This window comes from Colius striatus, chromosome 6 (genome assembly GCF_028858725.1).
Source record: "Colius striatus isolate bColStr4 chromosome 6, bColStr4.1.hap1, whole genome shotgun sequence".
Classification (NCBI taxonomy): Eukaryota; Metazoa; Chordata; class Aves; order Coliiformes; family Coliidae; genus Colius; species Colius striatus.
This window is the reverse complement of record NC_084764.1, coordinates 37,366,706-37,393,300: the sequence shown is the minus strand read 5'-3', so window position 1 is coordinate 37,393,300 and position 26,595 is coordinate 37,366,706. Positions and strand designations below refer to the sequence as shown.

General features: G+C 43.8%; 2 protein-coding genes across 10 annotated transcripts in view; one reads left to right on the top strand and one right to left on the bottom strand.

The window, feature by feature from the left end:
* The window catches only part of KIAA0586 (KIAA0586 ortholog), a 76,575-nt gene extending 65,423 nt beyond the window's left edge, over nt 1-11,152 (bottom strand). For 6 of the 7 annotated variants that reach the window (XM_061998088.1, XM_061998091.1, XM_061998089.1 and 3 more), the window contains exons 1-9: nt 10,681-11,152; nt 8,921-9,000; nt 6,772-6,841; nt 5,575-5,641; nt 4,492-4,669; nt 3,854-4,087; nt 3,153-3,321; nt 2,486-2,653; nt 504-624 (exon numbers count right to left, since the gene is read on the bottom strand). In XM_061998088.1, the coding sequence (XP_061854072.1) occupies nt 504-624; nt 2,486-2,653; nt 3,153-3,321; nt 3,854-4,087; nt 4,492-4,669; nt 5,575-5,641; nt 6,772-6,841; nt 8,921-9,000; nt 10,681-10,963 (1,370 nt within the window). In that variant the 5' untranslated portion in view covers nt 10,964-11,152. Of the gene's footprint in view, nt 1-503; nt 625-2,485; nt 2,654-3,152; nt 3,322-3,853; nt 4,088-4,491; nt 4,670-5,574; nt 5,642-5,901; nt 5,972-6,771; nt 6,842-8,920; nt 9,001-10,680 lie in introns of those variants that run through there. The other variant, XM_061998094.1, reaches the window with a different exon arrangement.
* A 108-nt stretch (nt 11,153-11,260) lies between these two features.
* TIMM9 (translocase of inner mitochondrial membrane 9) lies at nt 11,261-24,672 on the top strand. 3 transcript variants are annotated; one of them, XM_061998048.1, is made up of 4 exons: nt 11,261-11,472; nt 16,194-16,246; nt 16,580-16,675; nt 24,086-24,672. In XM_061998048.1, the coding sequence occupies exons 2-4, from the start codon at nt 16,208-16,210 to the stop codon at nt 24,218-24,220; spliced, it is 270 nt and encodes an 89-aa protein (XP_061854032.1). In that variant the 5' UTR covers nt 11,261-11,472; nt 16,194-16,207; the 3' UTR covers nt 24,221-24,672. The 3 variants fall into 3 exon arrangements, with proteins under 3 accessions (XP_061854032.1, XP_061854031.1, XP_061854030.1); XM_061998047.1 differs by lacking the exon at nt 24,086-24,672 and adding an exon at nt 19,856-20,376 and having other exon boundaries at nt 11,261-11,370; XM_061998046.1 differs by lacking the exon at nt 24,086-24,672 and adding an exon at nt 19,856-20,376.
* Nucleotides 24,673-26,595: the final 1,923 nt, after the last annotated feature.

Here is a 26,595-nt window from a genome sequence, read left to right as displayed (position 1 = left end):
GAGAAATTATGACATCAAACTATTGCCTGGGGAAAACGTGTTTCAGACTGGATGGCTAAAAAAATTTCCTAACTCATTCTAAAGCTTAGAAAGTGGTAGGCTGATGCTGCTCCTTCCCCAAAGTGTTCACATACAGCTCCCACAAGCAGGCAGCTTGGAGTCTCACTGACAGGGCAATTCCAGTTCAACACAATGCCTCTATAGCTGGCTTCCTGACACTATTCCACAAGCTGCTCAGAAGGCAGAAGAGCACTCCAGGTGACACTCACTGACCTCAGAGAAAGGTGTTAGGAGTTATCCTCAGCAACAAGCTTTCAACTACTTTCAGTGCAACTAAAACGCAGCGTACCAGTGCTTCGGGGTTTTACTTGAAGCACGGTTCTGTCAGACTCAAGGACCACACCAGTGACTACCACACCATCAATACACCTCTCTTGATTTCATTTGAAGAAAATATAAAACAAAATAATCTTCCTCCATTTTGCATTGCTAGGTTTAGTTACCTGTCTCTCTCAGATTGCCAGCTTGTTTTACCACTGTTTAATGTTGTCTTCTCAGGAAACTCAGTTGGCTTCAGTGGCTTTTCTTGAGAATTCAGAAGATGCTCAAGAAGTTTCCCTTCACCTAAGGCAGAAAAATAGGTCACACTTACTGTTAAGTGTGTTCGATATATTTAACACTTTCTTCTCCTTTCCAGATATTTCACCATTATGTAATAATCACTAAGGATAGTAAAAATAATTTTTGACATTTTAAAATACAGATCCATTTCAGGTAAGTCACATGAAGCCACCCACACTGATCTATCTTACTGTGCCTGATTTACATTAGCAAAGGCAGCAAACAGATGAATGAAACTGACAGCAATTAACTGTGTCACAGACAAACATACTGTCCATAATGTCAGAGGTTGTTCTTCCTGTTTAGTTTATTCCTGGGCTCATAAAACAATAGGAATACATGACAGCTTTGTATAAAAGAGAGAGAAGCAACAGTCTGAGAAGGATCTGATGAAGACACAAACATGTGTTTTGTCCATGACAGAGTACCGTGGCTGGATCTTTTAAATGTTCTTCCTCAATCTTGGATCCTCAAGCAATTCTAAACATAACCAGCTCAAAAAAGATGCTTGCTTTTTTTGCTGAAATCTTCAAAACTGAGCTTTGCGCCACTAAACTGATCAAAAACAGTAAAAGGAAATTAGTTCCTTTGCTTTACAGGTTCTTTCTTCATTATGACAGCCTACAGACCCTATGAGTGCATGCTTTCATGAAAAATAAAATCAATTCAACCAATGATAATGACTAAGTTAGTGAGCAGATCCCAAGTTTTTCATTAGTCTATATCAGCTTCCTTAAACCTGACAATGAACGATCATTCATTGTCTGAAGGCTGTGCTGCCATTCAGCAGGATCTTGCCCGGCTTGAGAGTTGGGCAGAGAGGAACCTCACGAGGTTCACCAATAGCAAGTGCAGAGTCCTGCATCTGGGAAGGAACAACCCCATGCACCAGGACAGGCTGGGAATTGACCTGCTGGAGAGCAGCTCTGCAGAGAGAGACCTGGGAGTGCTGGTTGATAATAAACTAACCATGACCCAGCAATGTGCCCTTGTGGGCAAGAAGGCCAATGGCATCCTGGGAGGCATCAAGAAGAGTGTGGGCAGCAGGACAAGGGAGGTTCTGCTCCCCTTCTACTCAACCCTCGTGAGGTCTCATCTAGAGTCCTGTGTCCAGTTCTGGGCTCCTCAGCTCAACAGGGACAGGGATCTTCAGGAGAGAGTCCAGCACAGGCCCACCAAGATGATCAGGGGACTGGAACATCCTTCACACGAGGAAAGGCTGCGGGAACTGGGGCTGTTTAGTCTGGAGGAGACTGAGGGGGGATCTCATTAGTAGTTACAAATATCTAAATGGTGGATGTCTGGAGGTTGGGACATCACTTTTTTCTGTTGTATCTGTTGACAGGACAAGGGGTAGTGGGATGAAGCTGGAACACAAAAAGTTCCATTTAAACATAAGGAAAAACTAATTTACTGTTGAGGTGAGGGAGCCCTGGCACAGGCTGCCTGGGGAGGGTGTGGAGGCTCCTTCTCTGGAGGTTTTCAAAACCTGCCTGGACACATTCCTGTGTGACCTGATCTAGGTGGGATCTGCTGTGGCAGGGGATTGGACTAGATGATCTCTAAAGGTCCCTTCCAACCCCTACCATTCTGTGATTCTGTGATTTTATGATTCAGTTTTTCATCTGAGTAAACATTTTAGTGAGCAGCCACGTGGAGATGCTATAGGTTAGACCAGCAGTGTCACCAAATCTTTAGTTAGGTGACTTATCCACAACATTAACCCATCCCAAACATGCTTTCAAATATTCTGTATTTAAGTGCCAACAACCCAACAGCTCAGATTACATGAGAACCACACAAAGTAAACCTCAAGCCATACTACTCATGGCAGTGGAAGACATGAGTATCTTACTCACAGTACCTTCACATGTGGATTTGGAATTCCTATCCTTTTCTGTGACAAGGTTTTCTTTTGCTGAGATTTTCACATTTTTTGATACAGGTTCTGGAACATATCTCCGAGGAACGGGTGTCTTTAGAAGAGATCTTCGGGTATGAATGCCATGACTCTGAAATTGGCTTGGATGTGCTTCAGGGAAAACAACAAAATAATGGTATTTTTAAACAACAATTGTCAGCAGTTTCTTTAAGAGGAAAACAAATCTAGAAAAAAAATAACATGCCAATGTTATGAGGTTTTCATAAACATGCAAAACATTACAGAACTAGAACAGGAAGAAAGTTTCATACTTGCAAGTCCTATTATAAAGAGATTAAAAAAACCCAACTATAGTATGAGCTAGTTCATTGCAAACTTCCACATCAATTATTTGTCAGTAAGATAGTAAGTCTAGGCCTCTCTTGGTGCAGAATAAGCCGTTAGTAAATAACCAGCTCTCACTTTCATTTTAAACTGCAACTTTTTTGGAATAAGTGATGTGTGTTATGGAATGTATTAGGCAATAAAATCAATTCTACAGAAAGACATTTATAACTCCTCACTGATGTGATGTAGAATCCAATAGCAATGAAAACAAAACTCATGCAAAACTAACACTGGAAGTAAGATATTAAGAATTTGTCTTCACCTTGTGCAGGTGGATCACTGGTAGGAAAGAAACCCCTCTGGTGTGAAGACACTCCATGAGTATGCAATTGCTGTTCTGGCTTCTCAGATTGTTTTGTGATGAGACTGCACAAAGGTCCATGAATTTGCTGTAAGCCACCCACGTTGACTGCAGAGTTAATAAGATGAGTCTAGGAGACAAAATTACAAAGTATTTCTGATATATGCATTACCCAAGTACAACTCTAAGCATGAGTACATGCCTTGTAATGATATTAATCAGATTTTGATGGCTATTTGACAGAAAAGTCATTTACAATAACCTCAAAACACAGACAGACATTATTCTGTCATTCAAAAGGCATGCATGCAGGGCTCTCCAAAGCAACCATTTGTAACTCTTCCGAGATTTTTAATCTGACTGGCTGCTTATTAAATGAAAGTTTCTTCCATTAACAAAGATCTAATCGATTCCATAGTGGGAATGAGAACATTTCACAATTTTTGCATTTACTTTCCACATACACAAAAATGATGGGGGAGGAGGAGAGCAGATATCTGGGACAGAAACAGAAAGAAAACTTTTTCCTCAAAAGTTCTAAGCCCATATGCCGGCCACTGGAAACTTCTCTTCTAATACTAAGACATAATCAAAGTGATTCTAACATTAACAATGAGATACAGAAGAAATGGCTAAGAAAATCTGCATTGTTACTTAGATACCTGAATATTCATTTGTTGCTCCTGTAACTTTTCCAAATGCTGAATCTGCTGCACCATGAAAGAATTCATTTGTTTTTGAAGCTCACCGACTCTTTCATGACAGTGAGGCTTCTCATGGTGAGTCTTCATATCTGTTTGCTGTTCAGCAACACGCTGCAGTTGTTTGTCTGTCTCCTGGAGTTTATGAAGTAATGCTGAAACTGAGTTAACTTTTGCTTCCAAATCATTTTGAACCTGCAAGAGAGAATTAAAATTAAAAAAAAGAGCAGGAAAAACCTTACTGCAAAAGAGCTGCAAGCATGAAGGGAACAAAATCTCCTTCCCATCATCAAGGAATGATTTGCTTCTCAAAAGACACAAATAAAATACTAGTTAACCCTAAGGTTGATGGTTTAGCAATACTATGAAATTCTTCTAAAAGAGAAATCCAGTGGTGTCTGTCCATTGCCCATTTATCTAAATCAAATTAGTTCTCTCTGGTATATCAGTCAGTAAGTCTGAGATTACTAACACATAGAAAACAGTAAGCAGACAAGTTCAGCCTCTCTGTTTTTACTACCAACAATTTCAGGCTTGCTTAGAACACCTACTATTTTAAGTGGACAAAGGACTAATATTACCCCAAGCTGCTTCCTCACCTTAAGAAGCGGAGCCGTAGTAGCAATTGCAGCGGCAGTCGCTGCTGCGATGGTTGTTGCAGAATCAGCTTCCCTTGCTGCTGACCCACTGTCACGACCAACACTTTCCTTCTTTTCTGTGGGGGCATTCTCTAAGAGCTGTACCTTCACCTCCTTAGGTACAGGGGTATTTTGAGTTCTAGGAAATAAAGAAGTGCCTGTAAAAAAGCATCTCCATATCTCCTCCAAGCAAATGATTTCCCACATGTAGTACTGATATCACTACTTAAACAAGCGTTTCTCCTTGAAGATCCTGACACCTAAGAAACAGTTTTATTCTTACCTTTTAGCACAAGAGCAATTTCTCAGGATTTATGTTACAAATGCTAATACAAAAGGCCTTTCCCTGTGATGACTGCAACTGCAACAAAGAACATATTTACAGGTTGCTCTTTACAGCTACCTGAAAGGAGGCTGTGGTGAAGTCGGTGTTGCTCTCTTCTCCCAAGTAACAGTGAAGTGACAAGACAAAAGGAAACAGCCTCAAGTTGCACCAGGGGAGGTTTACATTGGATAGAAGGAAAAGTTTTTTCACTGAAAGGGTTATCAAACATTGAGTCACCATCCCTGGAGCTATTCAAAAGATATGTAGAAGAGGTGTTGAGAGACATGGATTACTGGTAGCCATGGCAGTGCTGGGTTAACAGTTGGACTTGATCATCTTAAAGGTCTTTCTCAATCTAAACAATTCTGTGATTCTGTATTTTGCTGAGTTTAATGTAGTAATAGCAGCAAAGTCCAACTACATTTCTGATCTTCAAGATTTTCAGCCTATAGATAAACAGCATGTGTCCTTATCTGTCTTTTAAAATATTTGGTTCTGTTACAAAATGAATTACCTATCAGAGCAGATCTTGCCTGTCTCTTGTATCATGAAACCATTACTTCAAACAGTCTAAAGGCATTATCAAAAAAAGTGCAAAGTAAACGAGACACTCCAGTGAGCTCTGAATGAGCTCTTTCTTTTGGCAGAAAGTGAAGAAATAGTACAGTACTATATACAGAAACAGAACAGCTGAGACACTAACACCACCACCTACTTACTTTTGCTTTAACACGGCTCTCAAAGCCTCTTTCTGGCCAGTAGCATATCGAGAAATAACAACATCATCTGTGGGGAAAGACATCATCTATACTTTGTCAAGTTAACTGAGGTAGACACAAAGCATTATTTCAATAACATGCACAATTTTGCTGTGAAGAATCTGTTGCCTTCACAAACCACCTGTCCTATTGTAGTAAGATTTTTTTTCCCTTCACTAAGTAGCAGACCTTAAATCCTGACAACAGGCTTCACTTAACACAGTTTGATACAGTACTGAGTGTTGGTGTCAATAATTTTGGCATGCTGTGAAAATGACAATATCTTACCTTCATAAGATTTGGGGGAAAGTGTCATACAAATGGTAACCTGAGCTCAGGCAATCCATTCAATAAAACCCTACAAATTATAACATCATAAATTATAGCAATTTTCTTAATAGCTTTAAATTATGCTAAAAGGGTTGCAGGCTCTCCTTCATCCACTGTCTGCTGGCAGAGATAACAACCCAAGATGTGTTGGGTGTTTCTTTTGCTGCTGATTGCACACAGCTAGTGCACACAGGAGGATAAACCAGCTAGTTCCTGTCTCTGAGAGTATAACAGAGGAAACCAAAGTACTGATTTTTTGCCTGAAATGGGAGTACTGATTTCTGTTTCTTTCCTCTACATGGGCACAGATACCTGCAGAAGTACATGTTCTTTAGAAAGTCTTCACTTCCCCAAATCCAACTGAAACTGCCACATACAGAAGTTAAAGGCATCAATAATGTGATTTCTTAGATTCTTACGGACTAAAAAAGAAACTTTTTATGGAGCAGGTTGTTGCACAAAAATATGTATTTGTAGTACAATTACACCCAACAGGAAAATGCATCAAATAAGGTGTCCCCCACAAATTCTCTACTCAGAGACCTGAATAGTTCCATTAGCAAAAGAAACCTCAACATTCTGGTGCACTGGAAGAAGCCCCTCTCAGTTAATCATAAGCTAGTGCCAGCAAGACTGAAGTAAAGTGTGCAACATTTAGGAATGTAAATTACAACTATCATCTTTTTACCACAGAAACCTTTGAAAAATTTTGCTCCAAAGTTTCTATATTGAAGAAAAATACCTAAGATAAAATTAAAGGCCCCTTTTCCTCTAATTAATCAGTTTTCTCACAAAACAGAAGCTGTAGCAGGACACTGATGGGTTTACCTTTAAGTCTTTTGTTATCTTCCAGCAGCAGTGAGGGAGTGTCTTGTACTGCAGCTTCTCCAGGATAATCCTTCAGAAGAAGAAGAGCAGAAAAGCATACATCAAAACCTCTGGTATCAGTGGCCAAATCTGAGACGTGAATGGAGTTACTGAATACACAAATGTAAGCACCTCCACACAGTAACACAAGATCTTGGAACAAAACATGTTAAGACCTCTACTGCAGAATGATATGGACTTCATGGTCCAGGACTCATGTAACATTTTAGGGACAAAAACCCTAGAAAAACAACTCAAATTAAAAGTACATATTTTAACTGCTGATTAAGTGTATTCTCCTCATTAGAGGCCAAAGAAGTAGTAGTGAAACTGCAGATGTTTGAATTTATACAAGTTGTTTTTCTCTAATAACTCGAGATTTCCCACATACACGGAATTAAGTGCTCATAACACTGACTGTGGCACTGATGGGGAGAGATTAATTTCCTTCAAGTGGAATCCTCAAATAATCAAAGTCTATGAGTAGTCATAAAGGCAAGTTAGGAAGGTAACCACTCCTTACTTAAACGTCACTTGAAGGTGGTGTACTCCACCACATTTTAGAGACTTTTGCTCAGCTCACTAGGTCTACTCTGAGGCATGCAGAGACATTGCTGCTGTCCTTTCACAGCATAGATTAATTCTTTCCTCATGCTTGCTTATCACCATATGGATGCCCTAGAGACAAGTTTCCACTCTATGGAAGGTACAAGAAACAAATCAAAAGCAAATAAGCCTTTTAAGTATTAGAAGAGTTGCCTATAAAACAAAGTCCCTTTAATTATGTATGATCTGAAGAGAAAAAATAAATCCACAAAAAGTTTTAGGATCATTAACAAATACTGTGCCATGTGTAACTGCCTCTTCAAAGGTGTCATGGATCTGTATGGAGCTGTTTCTGGTAAGGGGGTAGGGGCTGTAAAGGTGGCTCCTGTAAGAAGTTGCTCAGAAATCTCCCCAGCTCTGAATCAGACCCACTTCTGGGGCTGAGCCAATTGGGCACCTCCACAATCACTTTTTAAGAAGCCAGAAGAGGAAGGTTCTTCCTGTTCCTTCTGGCTCTTCTTCCTTTTTTTCTGGCTGGTGGTGGTGCAAGGAGTTGGAGGAGACAGAAGTGACTATGCGGACCCAAGGTGAGTGAGGGAAGAGAGGAGGAGGTGTGCTGGAGCAGAGACTCCCCTGCATCCTGTGGAGAGGACTGGTGAAGCAGAGATTTGTTTGTACTTTCTAAAAGACCCTGGGCCAGGGGCAGTGACTCTGCCCAGAGGAGGCCGTGTCCCATGGGAGGGATTCTATATTCACAGAAGCCACAGCTGCTGGGAAGAACCCACACCAGAGCAGTTTGTTAAGGACTGTGTCCCATGGGAGGGACCCCACATCAGAGCAGGGGAAGAATGCCAGGAGTCATCCTCTTCTGAGTACAGAGAAGCAGCAGAGCCCATCTGTGAGAGACTGACCACATTCCCACCCTCCCTGCCCCCCTGAGCTGGTAGAGATATGGGGAGCAGTGAGCTGGGCCTGGGAAGAAAGGAGGGATGGGGAGGGAGATCTTAAAGTGCTGGTTGTAATTTTCTCATCATCCTGCTCTCTTTTTGCTTTTCTTGTTCTGTTTCTTGTAGGTAGTAGAATAAACTTTCCTACTTTCCTCTCTGAGTACTGGAGTCTGTTTTGCCCAGAACCATAATTGGCAGCGAGCCCTCCCTGCCCTTGTCTCAATCCACAACAACCTGGCTTATCTTTTTACCCCCATTTGAATGGGGCCTCTGCCATCCTAACGAGGGTGGGGTGGATGGAGGGCAGTGAGCAAGAGCCTGTCATGGTGCTTCATTGCTGGCTGGGCAAAATCATGACAAAAGGAAAAGATATACTGACATTTAAAGAAAAGCCTTAGTATTAAGTATGCAACAGGTAGCAGCATTGTAAAAAAAAAGCCCTTCCAGACACCTTAGAGTTAATGGCACATTAGCAGCAACTCAAAGAGAAAAGCAGCTGCACAGTTGTGCAGAAGCCAAGCTGAACATTTGCCTTGCTTTTACAGAAGCTACAACTTTGAGAAAAATGCTGATTCTTTTAGTCTGGGAGTGCAGGAAGCAACAGTAACTTTTCTTACCGTTTGTGACAAAAACATAGTTTCTGTAGAATTTTCCACAAAAACCAGACTTTCTGGACATCCTTTAGTACTCAGGACTCCTAAAAGAAAAGCAGTTTTACTGTGGTCATAATGATTTGTCTTATGTTTCAAGAATACCTTGACTAACCCAAATTTCAACATTGCCTGTACCTTTGGATATCTACATATCCTGAGTTTCATAACACAGATGACCAGAGGCATCAAGCTGAAGCTACCAAACTAATGAATTCTGTGAGTCTGGGTGACAGAAATCTGGTTTACAATGTATGAAAAAGTGCCTGAAACACAGAGCATTACCAAAATCAGCAATATCTAGCTCAAAATCAAGTCTAAAGATCAGAGGAACACAGAAGTTACTTGTCTAGAGGAACAATTATATGGTAACACATCTTACAGAACAAGGACACAGTAGGCAGTACACTGTTATATCAGAAAGAAACATGTCTTCTTAACACTACAAAAATAGTATCTTTTTTGAACCTTGAACCCTGAAAGTCTCTTCCCAAAAGACATTAAATGATACATATTTTAAAGTGACAAAATTACTATTCCATCTTAGATAAGTAGCACAGATTACATCAGGTTTTAATTTGAAGAGCTCATGGTACATCATTACACATTTATTCTAGTTAAAATGATTTTACATTGGTGACTTAATACTACTAGCAAACAGTTTCTTAACGTTGCAGAAAAGGATGTTTTGCTTTTTTTCCATTTTATTTACTTATCTAAGTGAGATTCATTGGTGGAGGAAATTGACCAGTACATGTTGTTTGTGTCAAGCAAGTAGTGTTTAGGGTTAGTTGATTTGTTTGTTTGTTTTCCAAGACTATATGGGGAGAAAAATAACAACTAAAATGTAAAGTTATGGTAACAGCTGGAAACCTAGTTTTTTTTCCTAAGAGTATGGTGAAGAGTTGAGCAGCTCTGAAACTCACATGGTTCCATAAAACCTATAAAAACTCTACAAATTAAAAAACACTAGATCTGAATGGCTTTCTCAGAATGCCTGCTTCCAACATTTATTACCTTTCAAGTGTTCAATAAACACTTTTCTAACCTTGTACAGGTATAGTTTCAACATCTACCAGCTCTCCAGAAAAACAAATCATCTTTAAAGAAGTGGAGATAGAGAAGTGTTTAAAAGATTTCTGATCCAGTATAAAACCACAAAAACATTCACAAGATTCCATGAACACACAAAGAAGTCTGAAATATTTGGACTACTCAGAGTTGCTCGTTGGCAGGAACAATATTCCCAGTATTCAAATAAGCACAGGTTCGCTGTGGACTACATTTTGGGCATGAAATTGAAGAGATACATATGGTATCTGAAAAAATGAGCTACAATAGGCATTAAAAACTGTGACACGCTGGAAAGGCATCAGTCTTCTTAACTTTCTTCTTTAGGGTCCCTGCACGCATACACTGATTCATCTTCTGATACTGCCTGCAGCCTTCCTGCCCAGTATGGTTGTGAAGTGTCACGATATGATTTTTCTGCTAAAGATGCTAACTGAAGATAAAGAAGAGCCCGAGTGTCCCTTCACCTCGCACAGCTCGCTTCTCCCGTGAAAAACAGGTTGGGAAAACAAACCAACACCCACAACTTTTGAAAGAGCGTTGATATTTGCAGGACCGGAAAACAAAAACCCCCTTTTAATTCTAAAACCAGCGCATGCCTAAGAACACGACGGAGGGGTTTTGTCTCCAGGCGGAGCTGACGGTAACTCACGCACCTGGTGCGGAGGGGCGCGGGGTGCCGCGGGCCGCTGCCCCGAACGCAGCGCGGTGTGCTGGCGGGGCTGCCGGACGGCGGGCCGCGCACACGCCCGCCGGCGGACAAACCGCCTCCCCAAGCTTCTCGACGGCGATCGTCACTTTTTTCACACGGCCGCCAGCCCCTGCCGCAGCGTCAATCGGCTTCTCCCTGTGGACACCGGTGGAGCGAACGAGCACGTCGCCCGCCGTCAGACCAGCCGCGGAGTCCTGGCTGAGGCTGGAGTCGCTTCCCGCGTCCATGAGGCTCTCAGCACGCAGCTCGCAAGCAGCACCCCGCCCAAGAGCCTGTCGCTGCGGCCAGCGAAAGCGGCCTGAAGGCTCCGGGACGGGGTTTCCTTCCGCGTGCCGAGCACGTCTGTCCCGGCCGGCGGCCTGACGGACGGACAGGGAGCCCCGACGGGCCGAGCCGCGCCGCCACCCGCACCGGAACCGCCCGCTGCCCCGGCAACGGCGCCCGCCGGCGCCCGCTCAAAAGTGTCCGGAGGGAAACCTGTGCCGCCTCAGTAGTGTCCGGGAGGAAACCTGCGCCTCCGCAATGGTGTCCGGAGGGAACGGTGCGGCCGCGCCCCGGCGGTTTCCGGTAGGGCCGCGTGGGGGACTGTCCGGGCCGCGGCGCTGCGCCCGTGGGAAGGAGCGTCCAGCTGTCGGTGAGTCTGCCTCGGGCCGTTCTCCGCCCTGGCGAGTCGGCGGCACCGGGGGGACTGCCGCTGCCCGGCCCGGCCCGCCTCGCCTCTCCCGCGCCGCTGAGGGTGAGTGCGGGCGGGAGGGAGCGAGCGGGCAGCCCGCTGTGGCCCCGCGGCGGTGCCGCTCCTGAGGGGCGGGCGGGACGGGGGGAGCGAGCGGCCGGCTCGGCGTGGCCCCGCGGCGGTGCCGCTCCTGAGGGGCGGGCGGGACGGGGGGAGCGAGCGGCCGGCTCGGCGTGGCCCCGCGGTGCGGGCCGGGGGCGGCGAGCGCGGCGCGGGCAGCCCGCGGGCGCGACGCTGTGCTGAGCTCGATCGGGAGGCAGGGCGGGAGGCAGAGGAAGGTCCCAGGGATGAAGAAAAACGCGACCGTTGTCGGGCGTTTTCTCTCGGCTCGGCGGGAGAAGGAAGGGCTGCACCGGCCCGGCGGGCACGGGCTCTGCTGAGCAGCGGCTGGGGCTGGGCCGGGCGGGTATCTGCAAAGGTAGAGACGCTCAAGGTGCCCTTGAAAGCAACAGCTGAAAGATGTAGCATAAAAAACCCCACAGAAACCCGAAACACAAAAAGCAAAATTGTGTCGTCTCCACTCACTCCAGCTCAGGGTTTGATCTACTGGGTCACAAGTATCAGACAGGCCTAACTTCACTTAAATAGGAGACTGCTTATGTAAAAACATGTATTTTTCTGCCAGGACAGATGCACTTATGTGTGCTCAGTCTGCTCACAGAGGCTCTGGGAGTGTCACTTCAGACTTACTGTTAACTTGTCTTTGGTATTAGATTTCTTCTTTCAGAGCAGGATCTATCCCACAGACGTGAGATCGTGAATTATAACAACCTGTACACCAGGGTACATCTTATTATCCAGCCACTTTTCTGCCCTGTTCCTTTCTCATCTCACCACGTGCCTTTGCAGGCTGACCACAGCATATGAAGCTGGAAGAAAGCTTCTGTGTAACTGCATTGCAAGCACTAGTCTGAAGGAAAAGGGGTTGGGTTGGTTGCTCCAACACACAGCACCAGGACTTTAGTGTTAAATTACCTCTTGCCCGGAATTTGACATGATTAGTTGAGCAGCCTGATGGTTTCATAGGTATTTGTACTTTTATTAGATTCAATTAAAAAAACCCCTTTAAATCAATGAAGTTTTTTTATTCTGATGTTAAGTTCATAGAATCACAGAATGGGAGGGGTTGAAAGGGACCTCTAGAGATCAGCTAGAGGTTGTTGATGAAGATGTTGAACAAGACTGGCCCCAGAACCCATCCCTGTGGAACTCCACTGGCCACAGGCCCCCAACTCGATTCTGTGCCATTGATCACCACCCTCTGGGCTCTGTCATTCAGCCAGTTCTCGATCCACCTCACTGTCCACTCATCCAACCCACACTGCCTGAGCTTTCTGATGAGGATGTTATGGGAGATGGTGGCAAAAGCCTTGCTGAAGTCCACTGCTGTCCTCTCATCTGGCCAGGTTGTAGCCTATTAATTCCCACTGATAAAAAACACCTTTTTCTACAGACTGAGTGCATTCTCTTGACACATTTTTTTGACTTGATTTTTCTTTTCTTTGTCCCTTTTGTGTACATGCAGAAACACCTGTGGGGTGTTCTGTGTGTAAAATTGGAAAGGTTTAAAAAACAATTGCAGCCTTCTATGTATAGAATAATTTAAATTCTTAACCAAGATAACAAATGTGCTGGGTTTTTGGTGTCTCTTCACAGACCTTTTCCCCAGTAAAGCATAGCTCCTTGCAAGAAGGTTGGAAGAAAAAAACAAAACACAGGGCTTGTTTAGTTTCCATAGGAAAGGATACTATTGACTCTGGTTAGGTAATAAGACACTAATGTTGATTACCTCAGTGGAAAGAAAAGCCCTCAGATTTACAGCATGTGCTTCACCTGTGAGAACTCCAGGCTGTTAGGAGGCAAGATTTCAGCTAGCCAGCAGCAGAGTCACAGTAATCAAAAGCTCTGATCCAGTTGTTAACGCTTGGGAGTTACAGTCAGGAGCCTTCTCCTTCCAAAACTCTGGAGATGCAGCTGGGGAAACTGTAATCCCATAGATGAGAAGTTTGACAGGCGTTCTGACATCTGTAGTTCTGGCTCCTCTTGCTTCTGCTATGGAAATACTAACCCAGGTTAGCTAGGAAGCCTTAACCTGATCCCTGATTTCATTTAATAAACTAGCCTTACCATTTTTAGAAAAGGCTGTCACTCTGTAGTGATTTCATGTTTCCATGGCAGTGGGAGTGGCAGCCACAGCAGAAGCATTTTCCAGATTCTAAAACAGGGCTGAGAGCTGGGGTGGATCTTGCCCAGATAATAGGTTTGAATAGGATAAAGCCTTTGTTATCTTTGGGAAGGGGTGGAAACCCCATCGTGCCCAACTATAAGAAATCAAAACCTCAAGTTATCCTTAACTGCTAATTTTGCTCAGAGAGGCTTATCTTAAAAGAATGTCTCTTTTAAAACATCAAAACTATTTTAAAGAGCTCCATGGCCTTTCAAGAAAGGAGGCTTTCCAGCTGTTGTTGCTTTCCTGGTGTACCAGCACATCCAGACCATGTGGCTGGCCCTTATTGCAGAGGTTTATTGAGAGATAACTGATTCCTTCAGTGTGACAGGTTTAAAAATGTGATGCCAAATTTTCAAATCACATCTAGTACAGAGGAGAGTAACCCAGGCTGTGTAGGCTACAGCCTAAAGTGTGCTGGGGTGGGGGTTGACCAGCTATGTAAGGAGCTGTGGCGTGTTAGTCAAGGTGCCAAGGCTCTTTCAGCGCTTTTTTGCTTGTTTCCCAGGCTGTAGGGAGAAGGGACATACAACAGGAAAACTAGAAATTATATGTTAAACAGACTGTAAGAATAAACTAGATCTGCAGGTTTCTGGGAGCATTCAAGTAGCACATTTTTAGCTGTTAAGGCAACTGCCTGTAATTTATAGCTCCTGAAGTGGTACAGTAGAGCCATATAATTTCACTGCCTGCTGTGTGGAAAGTATAAAACACCTGTAGAGGGACAAGTGCTTCAGACACTTAAAATCAGGTAGAGCCCTTGTGCTGCTGTAAACCAGCAGCTATTTCCCAAGTGCAAGTGTAAAAGATTTATGGAACTACAGTTGAGTAAATCTGTAATTTTAAGCTTGCCAAACAGCCACAGAAGAAGAAAAGCTCGGGTTTGTTATAAACAAGCATAGAGGAGCAATACTGAGCACAAGAAAATGGCACTGACAGCTGAAGCTTTTAGCTTTCTGCTTGGGAGAGGACAAATGTACTTCCTGTTCTCTGCAGTTTTCTGTTTAATAACATACTTAAACTGGCTTAACAGAATTACCACTGGTTTTTCTTCTAACAGGCTGAGAAATGAGTGTGGAGTTGTCATCCGTTTTCACTAGTTGTTGTCCCAGATGAGTCATGTGCAGTTCTCCTCAAACCAGCCAGAGGTCTGCATTAACCTGAGCAGTACCTTGTTTCTTCTGGGCAACTGTATCCCTTCGGTTCTCCGAACTTCTGTCTGCCCAGGAGTTTTTCTTGGTGTGTGTCTTAAGTCCAAGAATTGTAGCGTTCTTGACCTCCAAGCCCTGAATATGCTTCTTTTGTAGTGATACAGTGTAAGGTTGAGGCAGGAGTTACAGTAGTCCCTGTGCTCCTAGGAGGGAGTGTACGCAGAGTGCTTGCTTAGGAGAGTTGCTTAGTTTTCTTGCTGTTGTAGAAGTAATTACCACCATCTTTCTGTTCTTCTTCAGAAGCTTGCTTAGCTTCTTCCTTCCCCTGCCAAGACTCTGGAATAATTTAAGCATTCTAAAACATGAATGTCTTGCTCAAAACTTGGCAAAGCTTAATACAAGGTTAACTGTAAGCAGTCCTTGCTAAAGGGCTAACTGAACTTTTTTCACAAAGTGATTACACTTCAGTGCTAATTTTTCTTCTACACATTGATGTGAATTAAACTGAAGGATCTTGTTCTCAGGAACACGTAATATTGGCTTGTGTTATCATCTGTGATAGGGCTTTGATAATACGGAAATTAAGGGAAAAGGAAAACAAGCTTTCAGTGTTCCTCTAGGAAACCTGCAGGGATGCTTTCAAGCCTCAACTTGCTTACTGTGTTGGATTAGGAATTGTGAGTCTTCCTCAAGGATGCTTGCTTAAATTTTTGGATCCGTGGCTATTCATTCTTTCCTTGTTCTTTCTCTGCTTCACTTCCTTTAAGGCTACTCTTTCTTGTATGTTTTCTTGCATTTTATGCACTATATTCAATGAGCAGAACACTTATTCTAGTTTAAGTGTTTGATGAGAAGGAAACTACATAGAAACCAGATGTCCTTTTGTCTGATGCAAGCTGGCTTATGCTGCATTCAGAATGGCCACCATCTTACAGTTGCCTTCTTTTCCTCATGGGTTCTACAGGCAATATCTAAAGTCACTCAAACTACATGGCTAGAGCATATTATTGCTTGCTTCTCCCCCCCCCACCCTGCTTTTGTTTTGTGAAATTGAAAGCATTTATAAAATACTTGTTTTTTAAAGTCACTTTAATTGGTTAAAATGCCTAAAAAGTATTTAGCGGACAGCAGTTAATAGGAGGATCTGGGAAAGTTTCAAACCTGGAATTATCTTGGCTGTTCTTTTAACTGAATGTTTCAAATAGACAGCTTTCCTTCAAGTGGATGGCTTGAAAGTTTGCTAGCAAAGCTGCATCTAAACACACCTGAAGAAGGTGTAGAATTCCATTCTAGTGTTGCAGTCCACATGTGTGCTTTTTTTTATGAAACTCTACTTTTGTCTCCAGACAGGTGACTGAATATGGCCGGACAAATATCAGAGTCTGATCAGATCAAGCAGGTAAGATGCTGTGTTCACAAGTGGTGGCTTTGGAGATCTTTTAATACTTTGCCTCATTAAAGTAAAAAGTGTAAAAAAAAAACCAAAAGTTGTCATCTGATTTAAGACTAGTTCTGTGGCAACCAAATCTTAAACATTTGCCCATTGACAACACAGTGAACTATCTCATTGGAGTACCAGTGGCATTTGGGGCAGGAGTCTTTGGACTGATAGCAAGCTTTTCTAGTGACTTGTCCTTTAACTGTCAGTGTTACCAGATGGCCCATGCAGCTGCAGGTAAGAAAAATGAATGTAGAATGTTTTAATTACTCATTGTTCAATTTTTATTTATAGTTCAAGGAGTTTCTTGGAACATACAATAAACTTACAGAAAACTGCTTTCTGGATTGCGTAAAGGATTTCACTAGCAGAGAAGTTAAACCAGAAGAGGTAGGTAAATGCTTTTAATGACTTTGGTAGTGCTGTGTAGCATTAACACTTCAGAAGCAACTTGGAAAGTTTTGATCTTTTAACTCACTAAAAAGCTAAGTAGCAGTTATTAGTTTGGCACGTAGCTTCCAAGTGAGAAAGGAAGTGAGTTAGTGGAGGAAATAGCTTGTCTGTAGATTTTTCTTCTCCAAATATGTCCAAAGATGGTGACAAAACTTCTTTGCATCCTGACAGTCTGTTTTACCAAAAGAAACCCACCAACCAAAGCCAAGTGCCTTGATGTGTTAAGTCACCAGCTGCAGACAAACTCTGGGCTAGGAGCTCTCAAGACCTTGTCATTGTTTTTTCAGTATGTACACACAGAGGGAACCTTCCCAATCTCACTGGAGTATTGGCTGCTTATTGCAATTCTGTGCATTTCATTCTCTGAGCTGTCAGGGGAGGTCCTTGTGCCTCAGCTTCTGCTGAGGAGTACCTTTATGGACATGGGAGCTGCTCACCCACAGTTTGCATCTTGCTTTTTGAAGATAGAGTCTTAACAAAAGACTTGTTTACCTACCTTCGTTCCCTGCATTGAGTGAGTCATAGAAACACAGGCCTCCAAAGCACTGGCTCTTAAATCCCCTTCTCTGCATTGCAGGGAGTTCCATCACGGTCATGTGCAAAAACGAGTACTCTCCCAATAAGATTAGTTGCATGTTTTTTGCCTGTCTTTTTGAGAGGCTGTTTCAGAGTCTCATCGTTCAAAGTCTAATAACCTTTGCATGACTGCTGGCAGTGAAGAAAAAACCCTAAAGTTTTTAACTAACCATTGCTTTTGAGCATTTTCTGCCTCCTTGAAGATTTAACTCCTCAGCACAGGCAAAAACCATGTCTCCTTTCAGCTTTTGTTTTACTGCACTAAGAGCTCTCGGCTTCCCAAGGCAAATTCCATTTTTCCCTGATCTTTGCATCTCCTTTAGTGGAATTTTTACTGACTGCAGGAGGTCGGAATGATTCTTAGTAAGGTCTTGCTACTGTCTTTTACCAACTCACTTTGAGTGCTTTGGACAATACAAACAGTGCCAGTGAACAGAAGTGTTAGGGTCAAAACTTCTTTACTTTTCTGGGATGGTATTTGATTTCCAGTAGAGGATTATACTTCTGCTACCCGAAGTGTACTGGGATTTCTTTAAAAAGTAACAGTACATTAATTCTTTCATTGAAAACCAAAGAATGCTCACAGGAGGGGAAGTAAATTTAAGATTATTTAGATACAAAAAAAATTTCTTTAGTTTCTGATCTGCCTGGGTTTTTTTCTGCTTCTGTGGTCTGCAAAGGGGCCGTGTCTGGCAGTACAGGAGCCATCTGTGAACCATGGAGGCTAGGAAGAACTTTCTTCAGGGAAGTTTTATCCATAATTCTCTGTTATAAGGTTTCTTGCAGAGCATCTGGCTCTTGCCCCAGCTGGAAACAGAACACTGGACTAGGTGGACCGCTGATCTGATCTCTATGGAAATTCCTATGCTCCTATCTAAAACTGTAGTTTATTAAATAATTCAGATGAATACCTCCATGGATCTCATCTGACATTCTGCATGTAGAAAAAACCCAGCTTCTGGCCCTATTCTACACAGCAAGCCTGCACTGCAAGTCTAGACTTCACCAGGCACCCATCCTGTCACAAACACCATGCCCTCCAGGAGCAGCAGCCAGGGGCACTGCCAGAATGTTTCCAAGTCAGGCTGAACTCCCGTTGAACAGGTTTTGCTGTAGCTGATGCCAGGACAAGGAGAGAGCAGAGAGGGTGGTGGGTGGTTTGCATAGCAGCACTAGGGGGCAGGGTGGGTTTTCTTGTTCATTTTCAGCCCTTCTGCTTTTCCCATCCCCTTATAGTGAGCAGAATGCCAGTATTCCATCAGCAGGGGAAGGGAGGTGATCATTCCTCTGGACTCTGCTTTGGTGAGGCCGTACCTCGAACACTGTGTCCACTTTTGGGCCCCTCTCTACAAGAAGGACACTGAGGTGCTGGAGAGGATCCAGAGGCAGGCTACCAAGCTAGTAAGGGGTTTGGAGCATGTCTGCTGTGAGGAATGGCTGAGGGATCTGGGGCTCTTTAATCTGGAGAAAAGAAAGCTCAGGGGATACCTAATGCTCTCTACAACTACCTGAAAGGAACTTGTAGCAAGGCTGAGGCCAGTCTGTTTTGTATAGTAACAAACAACAGAACAAGAGGCAACAGCCTCAAGTTGCACCAGCAGAGGTTCAGGCTGGATCTGAGGAGGAATTTCTTTGCTGCAAGTGCTGTCAGGCACTGGAACGGGCTGCCCAGGGAGGTGCTGGACTCACCGTCCCTGGAGGGGTTTCAGAGACAGGTGGTCTAGTGGTTGATAGGGCTGGGACAAAGGCTGGACTCAGTGATCTTAAAGGTCTCTTCTAGCTGAAATGACTCTATGACTCTTAAGAATCAAAGCAATTGCTGGTTTTCTAACAATCATGCAAAGCAGTCATCTTTCCTTTCTCTCTAAATTTGGTAATTTCTACAATGAAAGTAAAGTTTAGAACCGTGATACAGAATATCCAGGCGGCAGAATTGTTGCTCAGAACATTTCATAACTCTATATGTCTCCACTTAAAGAAAAAAATCTTCTAAATTGAAAAAAAAACCTACAATGGGTGGAATGGGATCTGGTATGGATGTCCCTGTCCAGCTGTCTGACAGAACTTCAGAGGGTACTCTGGTTGCTTTTGTGAAGGTTAAGGAAGCAAGTACAAGAAGACTGAGAGAGCTGATCAGAACAAGGAAAAAAAAGTCAACCTGAGCTAGCACAGTAGAACATATTTAGGTGTCAAAAATAGTGTGTGTTTGTAAACAAAATTTTTAAAAATAGACTAATAGCCTTAGTATTTATTGCACCCCAAGCACGAAATGGTAACTTCTTCTAGCTCTGAGATGTTTTCAGTGAAGACATTCAAATGAGAATGAATTTGAAAAGATGTTTGGGACATCCCTCAAAAACTAAAGCGCATGTTTTCCACTGCACAGAGGCCGTGCACAATCAGACCCTCCTCTTGAGGCTTAACACAGAATATGAGATGTAGTCACCTAATCATTTATCTCTGTTATGACTGTATTTTGGGTCCTGTTTGGGGAAGTGTTTGAATTACTGTTTGAAGCCTTCTCTTTCCTTCTTCCTCTAGATGACTTGCTCAGACCACTGCCTACAGAAGTATTTAAAAATGACACAAAGGATCTCCATGAGATTTCAGGAGTACCATATTCAGCAGAACGAAGCTCTGGCAGCTAAAGCAGGACTGCTTGGCCAGCCTCGTTAGATAAGAGCACCCTGTTCTGACTTTACAAGCAGTGCCAGTGTCCACTGGGCAAGAACATGTTTTAGATTCTGTACTGCCAAGATGTCTCTCTGGCAACTCGGAAGACAGTTCTTGATGCTGTTCAGACAGCAGAAAACATGAAGGGTTAGTCAAGAAGTTAGTCATGGTGGACTGGCAGTGGAGTCTGTTTCTGAGGCCTTTTTCACGCTACAGTGGAATGATATTGACACAAAACTTTTCCAAGGCCCACAGACTGGCATGTTGAAATTTCCAGGGGGTGGGAGCATTATCCTTCCTTTCTGCTAGGACTGCTTCAGATGAAATAAAGTGTAATCTGGGAAAAAACCCTTTTTTATTTAATTCAAGTAAAATAAATGGGAACTGTACACTTGTATGGATGTTCTTTCCAAAGATACAATTTCAAGATGCTGCTTCAGAGCAGTCTTCTGCTTGCTGTGGTTTCATTCCTCCTCTCTTCATTCATTGCTGCTTTAAGTTGCTGATAAGAGAATCAGTGACTCTGTTTAGGCAGCTGGCAATTTGTGAAGGTATTATTTTTCTTAATTTGGGAAGAATTTCTGTTGAGCTACCCTCACAGAGCCTCGTGATCACCCTGACTCTCCTGGAGTGCCTGATGGTGATGATCAGGCCAAGGGTGGCTGTAAATGGCAGACAGCTGCTGTAACTAATGAGCTCAGGTAGGCAAGGATGCTCTGCCCGAGGTGATGATGTTCACCTCATGCTTCACCAGGTCATTTACAAGGGACAGGAGCGTGTCAGCAGGCCCTGTGCCCAAGGCAACTTCTAGGCACTCCTTGTTCCCCTCTGGGAACCCCAGGGGTTCTCCAAACCCTGCTTCCTTGCCTGATGCAAGCATGATGCACTCCAAGCACTGAGCTTGCTGGCAGCTTTCTCCTTCAGTTGTCTAAATGCCTAAAGAAAGTACCATGTCTCTCATTTTGCTGCTACTAGATGAGTACAGAGAGGTTTGTGGAAGCCTGCTGTTCTGATGCTGTGGTTTGGTTTAGGGAAAAACTCCAGTCAAGGACAGCTGAAATCCTGCAGTCAGATTATTGATGCAGTAGAATGAGAGCAAAGAACACATTTTACTTCAGTTCTAATAAAGTACAGTAACAAAAGGAACTGAACATCAAGATTACCATATCATTTTTGAGCGAAGACTGAAACAAAGCTCTTTCATGTCACTTGCCAGGCCCTGTGGTTGGGTAGAAGGGCAACAGTAAGGAACAGAAATGGCAGGAAGCCTGCCCACATGTGCTTTTGTTGTTACTGCCTCTCTTGCCTTTTATTTCCAACAGCAGTTTGAAATAATTATTTCCTGCCTGTTTGGGTTTTTTTCTTTACTGCTTACACTCTCAGCTATTCTGGTTGTAGATTGCTGGGCCGACTGCTGCACTCTACACCTGCCACTTGCGCTGCTGCTCTGTCTGCTGCTCTTCAAAGCTGCCCCAGCTCTTCCCTGAAATCTCTTCATGTGACTTTCAAAGGTGGAAGAAACAAGTATATTCCTACAGTCTCATTTACAGGTGTCTTTGGACTAGCTGTAGTGCAGCTCTTTTCTACATAGCCTGTGCCTTGGTACCCTGGAGATGGCCAAGAGCTACCTCTAAACTAGTAGAGGCTGAGAAAGAATCCAAATAAAGCAGCAAGTCTCCAGCATTCTGGGGTTTCTTTTTCAAAGGCGTATCAGACTAATAATGTCCAGATATCCACAGTAAAGATTTAAGGCTTTCTTTAAAGCAGACTTTTTGTTAAACATTTGAAAGTAATGCATGATTGAAATGATCCATTTTCTGTTGTATCTCATTGTGCTAAAAGAAGAGTTGCTCAGAAAAGTGACTGAAGAGTTTAAGTGACAGGCCTGGAGGATGTTTGTATCTTAGGGCAAAGCTCCTTGAGGCTGAAGCGAGGAGGTGTGTGGGAGGAATATCATGGTTTCCCCTCATGTATTTGGGGATTTGGAAGTAGGAAGATGTTTAAATATTTAAGACAGATTCACCGTACAAAAGGTTGAACAAGTGTGAGAGGGACATGGTTAATAAGTTACTCACTTTTCCCCAGTTTCCTTTTACACTGGTTTTAAATAACCAACTGTTATCCAGGGAAAGTCTGTATACTTCAAATCCAGCTGATGTCCCAGCTCCCTGCCTCTCCCCATGCTCACCAAACAACTAGGTGGGAGGGAAAGTCCCTGGAAGTGTGAGCATGAGGTTGAGGTCTGCTACCCTGAGGCGAAGCTGGCCAGACAAAAACAGCCACAGGAGCCATGGGCAGTTTCTTATGGATGTGCCTGTTCATTACATCTCAGAGCTAACTAGAGGGGAAACTGAATTGCTGCTACACAAAAGATGCAGATAAGGATGGGGTCGCTGGCTTGCTCTTCTTGGGTAAGCAGTTTAGTTCAAGCTCTTTTTCACCCAGAAAACTGTGTGATCATTCAATCCAAGTGACTAAAGAAAGGTGATAGAAATGGATCTTTAGTTTGGAAATAAGAAGTTTTGCAACAGCAAAAACTTCTTTTAAAAGGTTAATTTGCCTTGCCGAGTTTTGACATGTGTTTGCATCATTGACGAATTAGGACATCCCTGATGTCCTGATGCACAGTCAAAATCAGAATGAAAAGGAGCATACAGCTTGGTCTGGCACCTCACTAAAAGGCAACAGCTCTTCAGGTGCGTGGAGAGTAGATGAATCACCTCGATGAGGCGTACGAGGTTGGGTACAGGAATGGAACCAATTCTGATGGAAGGAGGAGATGGGCCCGGCAGTATGAGGTGAGTGATTGGACTGGATGATCTTAAAGGTCTTTTCCCACCAGAACGATTCAGTGAAACAGGGTGTGATGCTGAGAAAGCTGTGGAAAAAGTGAGCCAGTGTGGAGGTAGGAGGGGAGAGATGGCAGTGGGAGTGCAAGCCTGCCAAAAACTGACTTGATGTGCTAGTGAACAGACACTCATTTAGAGGTGCCATTAGCTGCAGCAGACAGGAGCACAGCTCCTTCCTGCTGACATGAGTGATCCAAAAGCCTAGAGAAGCATGCAGGTACTAGTCAGTCTGTAGAAAACAACACTTTAAACAGGAAGGGTCAAAGGAGAACCTTGCTCCAGAATGAAATGCCTTGTACAGTGCAGTGGCAGAGTGATCAGATCAGTCATCTGGAAGATTATAATAGAGGTTCCTCGAGTCCTCTCAAGGATGGGAGCAAAGTTCTAGTTTCTGTAACCTCCTGCTGAGAGCTTCAACTACTGAACTCTGGTCTGGAAGGCAGGGAAAGGATCTGACTGCACCTTTAAGGGAAGTGTGAGCTAAATGCCCAGAGCTAGACTGGGGCTGTGATTTCAGTGCAAGGAGGCATTCCACTGTATTCTTACTAAAAATACCTAACTCTGAGGACTGGACCTTAAACCTCTTATTACTTTTTTTTTCAGCATATTCTGTTAGCTGGGTCAGGAAGTCAGCATACAGCAGTTCAAATCTTGAGAGGTCTACTAAAATCAGCTCCAAAACTTCTTGAATGAGTGTGGCCCAAACTCTAAAACCTATAAAAATAATTGGAGCTTGTGACACCTAAACTGGTATTGTGCTTGCACTTGTCAAGAAGACAGCAATAAAAAAGCTCTATAAAGTTATGATTCTGCTACATATTAGCATTTTAAAGAAAAAAATATGTTTTACCTTAAGTTAGTGTGGTGTTTTCTTTCTGTCAACAGAGCAGGGACCACTCAACAATCAAGCTTTAGTAATTCTCGACTGTAAAATGATGGTCATGTCTGTTTTCTCAGGTTTCCCACATACAGAAACAGAAGTAACTGAAAGACACAGGAAAAACCCTAAATTACTCAAAACCAAAAAATAAAACCCAAAAATCCAGCTTACACATACAATGTTTGAACAGAACATGACTAGTTAAAAGTTTTTATTCTGTAACTCACTTTAATCTGAGGGCAAGCCAGCCGACTGCTGCGGGAGCTGGGCTTACTGTGTAAATATCTTGTGTAACACGAAGGGGAGCTTGTCTAAATTCCAAATAATCGAAGCAGAAACACGGTCGGTGGTTATTTGTGTCTTTCACAGAACCTGCCTTTACTTGGCGACAGAACTGGAGACCCTCTTCCCTCTCACTGCCCCAGCACATACCGAATCCCTGTGCCTGCAGCTGCCACGGGAGCAGCCGGCAACTCGACTCCGGGCTCAGAGGGGACGCTCTAACCACATTATCGGCAGGAAAGGGCTGTCGGCTGCCTCTGCTGCTGTGTTTTTGCTATGGGACCCGCTTAGGCCTCTGCGAGCAAGTGCGTCCGTGTCCCGCCGGGGGCGGGGAGCCCCCGCGGGCAGCGGCGGGATTGAGGAGGGAGTTCACACCCACCACCGCCTCCCGGGGAGCCCGTCCGTGGGCACGCCGCGAGGGCTGCCCTTCCTTCTCCGCTCAAGGGAGCGCGGCGGCTCGGCCCGGGGCTGCCCTTCCTTCCTTCCCCGCGCAGGGGAGCGCGGCGGCTCGGCCGCTGGGGCGGGAGGACACAACGCCATGGCGGCGGGAGCTGCGGCTTCTCCCGCCCAGCCCAGGGCAGCCGCCGGCGCGGTACCGTGCGGAGGGACGGGTTGCGGCCGTGCGGGCACCGGGCACCACGCAGTAACTCGCCGAGCGAAGCCGCGGGGCGCTGTGGGCTCCCTGGAGAGGGAGGGTCCTGCAGTCAACGGGGGTGGAGGAAAGGGTGGGGGGAAGGTCTCTTACAGGTTTTTATTGCTTTCAGGGCACGTAGGGGGGATAGATGAGAGCGGCAGCGAGGTGCTGCGGCTGGCCGCAGGTGACTAAGGTGTCCGGGGCGCGGCCAGGGAAGGAGGGGTGCCGCTGGGCTGTGGGGTCAGTGGGGAGAAGGCAGGAGAGCTGGAGCCACTAACTGAAATGAAAGAGGAAAAATAACGAACAGTGTCTGAAACAATTGTAAGCGACTCAACACAAGCAATCTGAGATTTGACTACAAAAGCAGGACACCATGGAGAACCTGCTGGGTTGCACACAGTGGCCCCTGTCAGGGTAAGAAGCAGAGTGTAAGCAGAAGGCATCAAAGGTTTGGATTTCTTTTCTTTTTTTCCTTTCTCATTGTAAAAAGCTTTAAACTGTACCCATTCCTAAGGGAAGGAATTTTCAGCAAATGAATAAGCATCAAGAGATAGGAGTTTAAGCTGTGCATACACGAAAGCAAGTGGCTTGTTAAAAAATGCACCCTTGTTCAATATAACGAAGTATTTAATACAAATTCCACATCTTACCTCTCCTTACATAACTGGCATCACTGGCAGGATCATAGCAAATTAGGTCAAGCTGTACCCAGATGAAGGATTAGAGGAGGAGTAGTTTAGAAATAGCTGAAGACACCGACAGGGTTGGAATGGAAACGTTGGGTTACTCTGAAGAGCAGGAATAAAAAAAAAAGAGACATTGCTACTAACACACCACTGTGTCCCTTACCAGCAAGGCTTGGAGGGAGAGTTCAGTACACACAACTGAAACAACCTGCAGGTTTTCACAGCTGTAATGGAGCTCCAATGCTGATTTTCTTTGCTGGCAAGCAATGAAACCCAGAAATTAAGTATCACAATACTTCCTGGGGGTTTTTTTCCCCCAATACTAGTTGAGTTAAAGCCAAGAGTCACAAAACATCAACTTTTTCACCTTTGAAAACTATTGGTACAGAGTAACAGCATTTGGTACTAACACATATAGCAGGTAGCTGCAGTGTGGAAGGAGAACCAACTATCACAGCTCTGCTCTAAAATGGAAAGTGGGATTGCTCTGAAAATGAGCAAGAATAGTATCATAAATAGTGCTGTGAGAATTCAAAACAAAGAGGAAGCCAGGAAAGTCCTATTCTTAGACAGGGCGAGAAACAGTCTGCATTCACAATTAAGACTGCCTTACCTTTATGGAGTTTTCTTTAAATGACAGTGCAGTATTTGGCATTGGGTTGTGACAAATCACAAAATCGACCACTCAGCTGGATTAAAACAAGCATGTACTCAGACCAGTAACACTCTAAGGCAAAAAATGAGTTTATATATTCCTCCAAAGCAATGGATGAGACTAATAAATGCCTGTGGAATTTGGGGAACTCACAGATTTACAAAACAAAAACCCCAAATAAAGGTGAATTATTTTAAACCTTCCCAGAAAACTCTTAAAGACATCTTTGGTGGAAGATAGTATAGTAAAATAAGAGATTTTCCTCAAAATTTTAGGGCAATCATTTGATAGTGTGAGCCAATTATGTCTTTTTCCTAAGCCCTGGAATCACCGTGAGTCAGTCTCTGGCAATACCCACATAGGTTCCACAGCACTATTATGTTCCTTACATCTCCAGAGGTAGTCTTTATCCTACACATCGTAGCAAATAATAAAATCCCAAGTACAGAGAAGCAAAAATAACCAAGATTTGAGTGCACAAATTTTGCAAAATGCAAAAAGCACAGTGAAGTAAACAGCTCAACATAATTTTGCTAATGCATTCATCTTTTGTTTCAGCTTATAAATGTCTGCGGCTCATCTGTCAGATTCATTTCAAGCAATCAAACCAAATACACTCTTC

Bases quoted from the DNA above. Each gene is read 5' to 3' on its own strand.
- TIMM9 (XM_061998048.1), top strand. From the start codon at position 16,208: ATGGCCGGACAAATATCAGAGTCTGATCAGATCAAGCAG. The intron at 16,247-16,579 runs GTAAGATGCTGT...TTTTATTTATAG, and splicing joins AGTCTGATCAGATCAAGCAG to TTCAAGGAGTTTCTTGGAAC. The intron at 16,676-24,085 runs GTAGGTAAATGC...TGTCTTTCACAG, and splicing joins GAGAAGTTAAACCAGAAGAG to AACCTGCCTTTACTTGGCGA.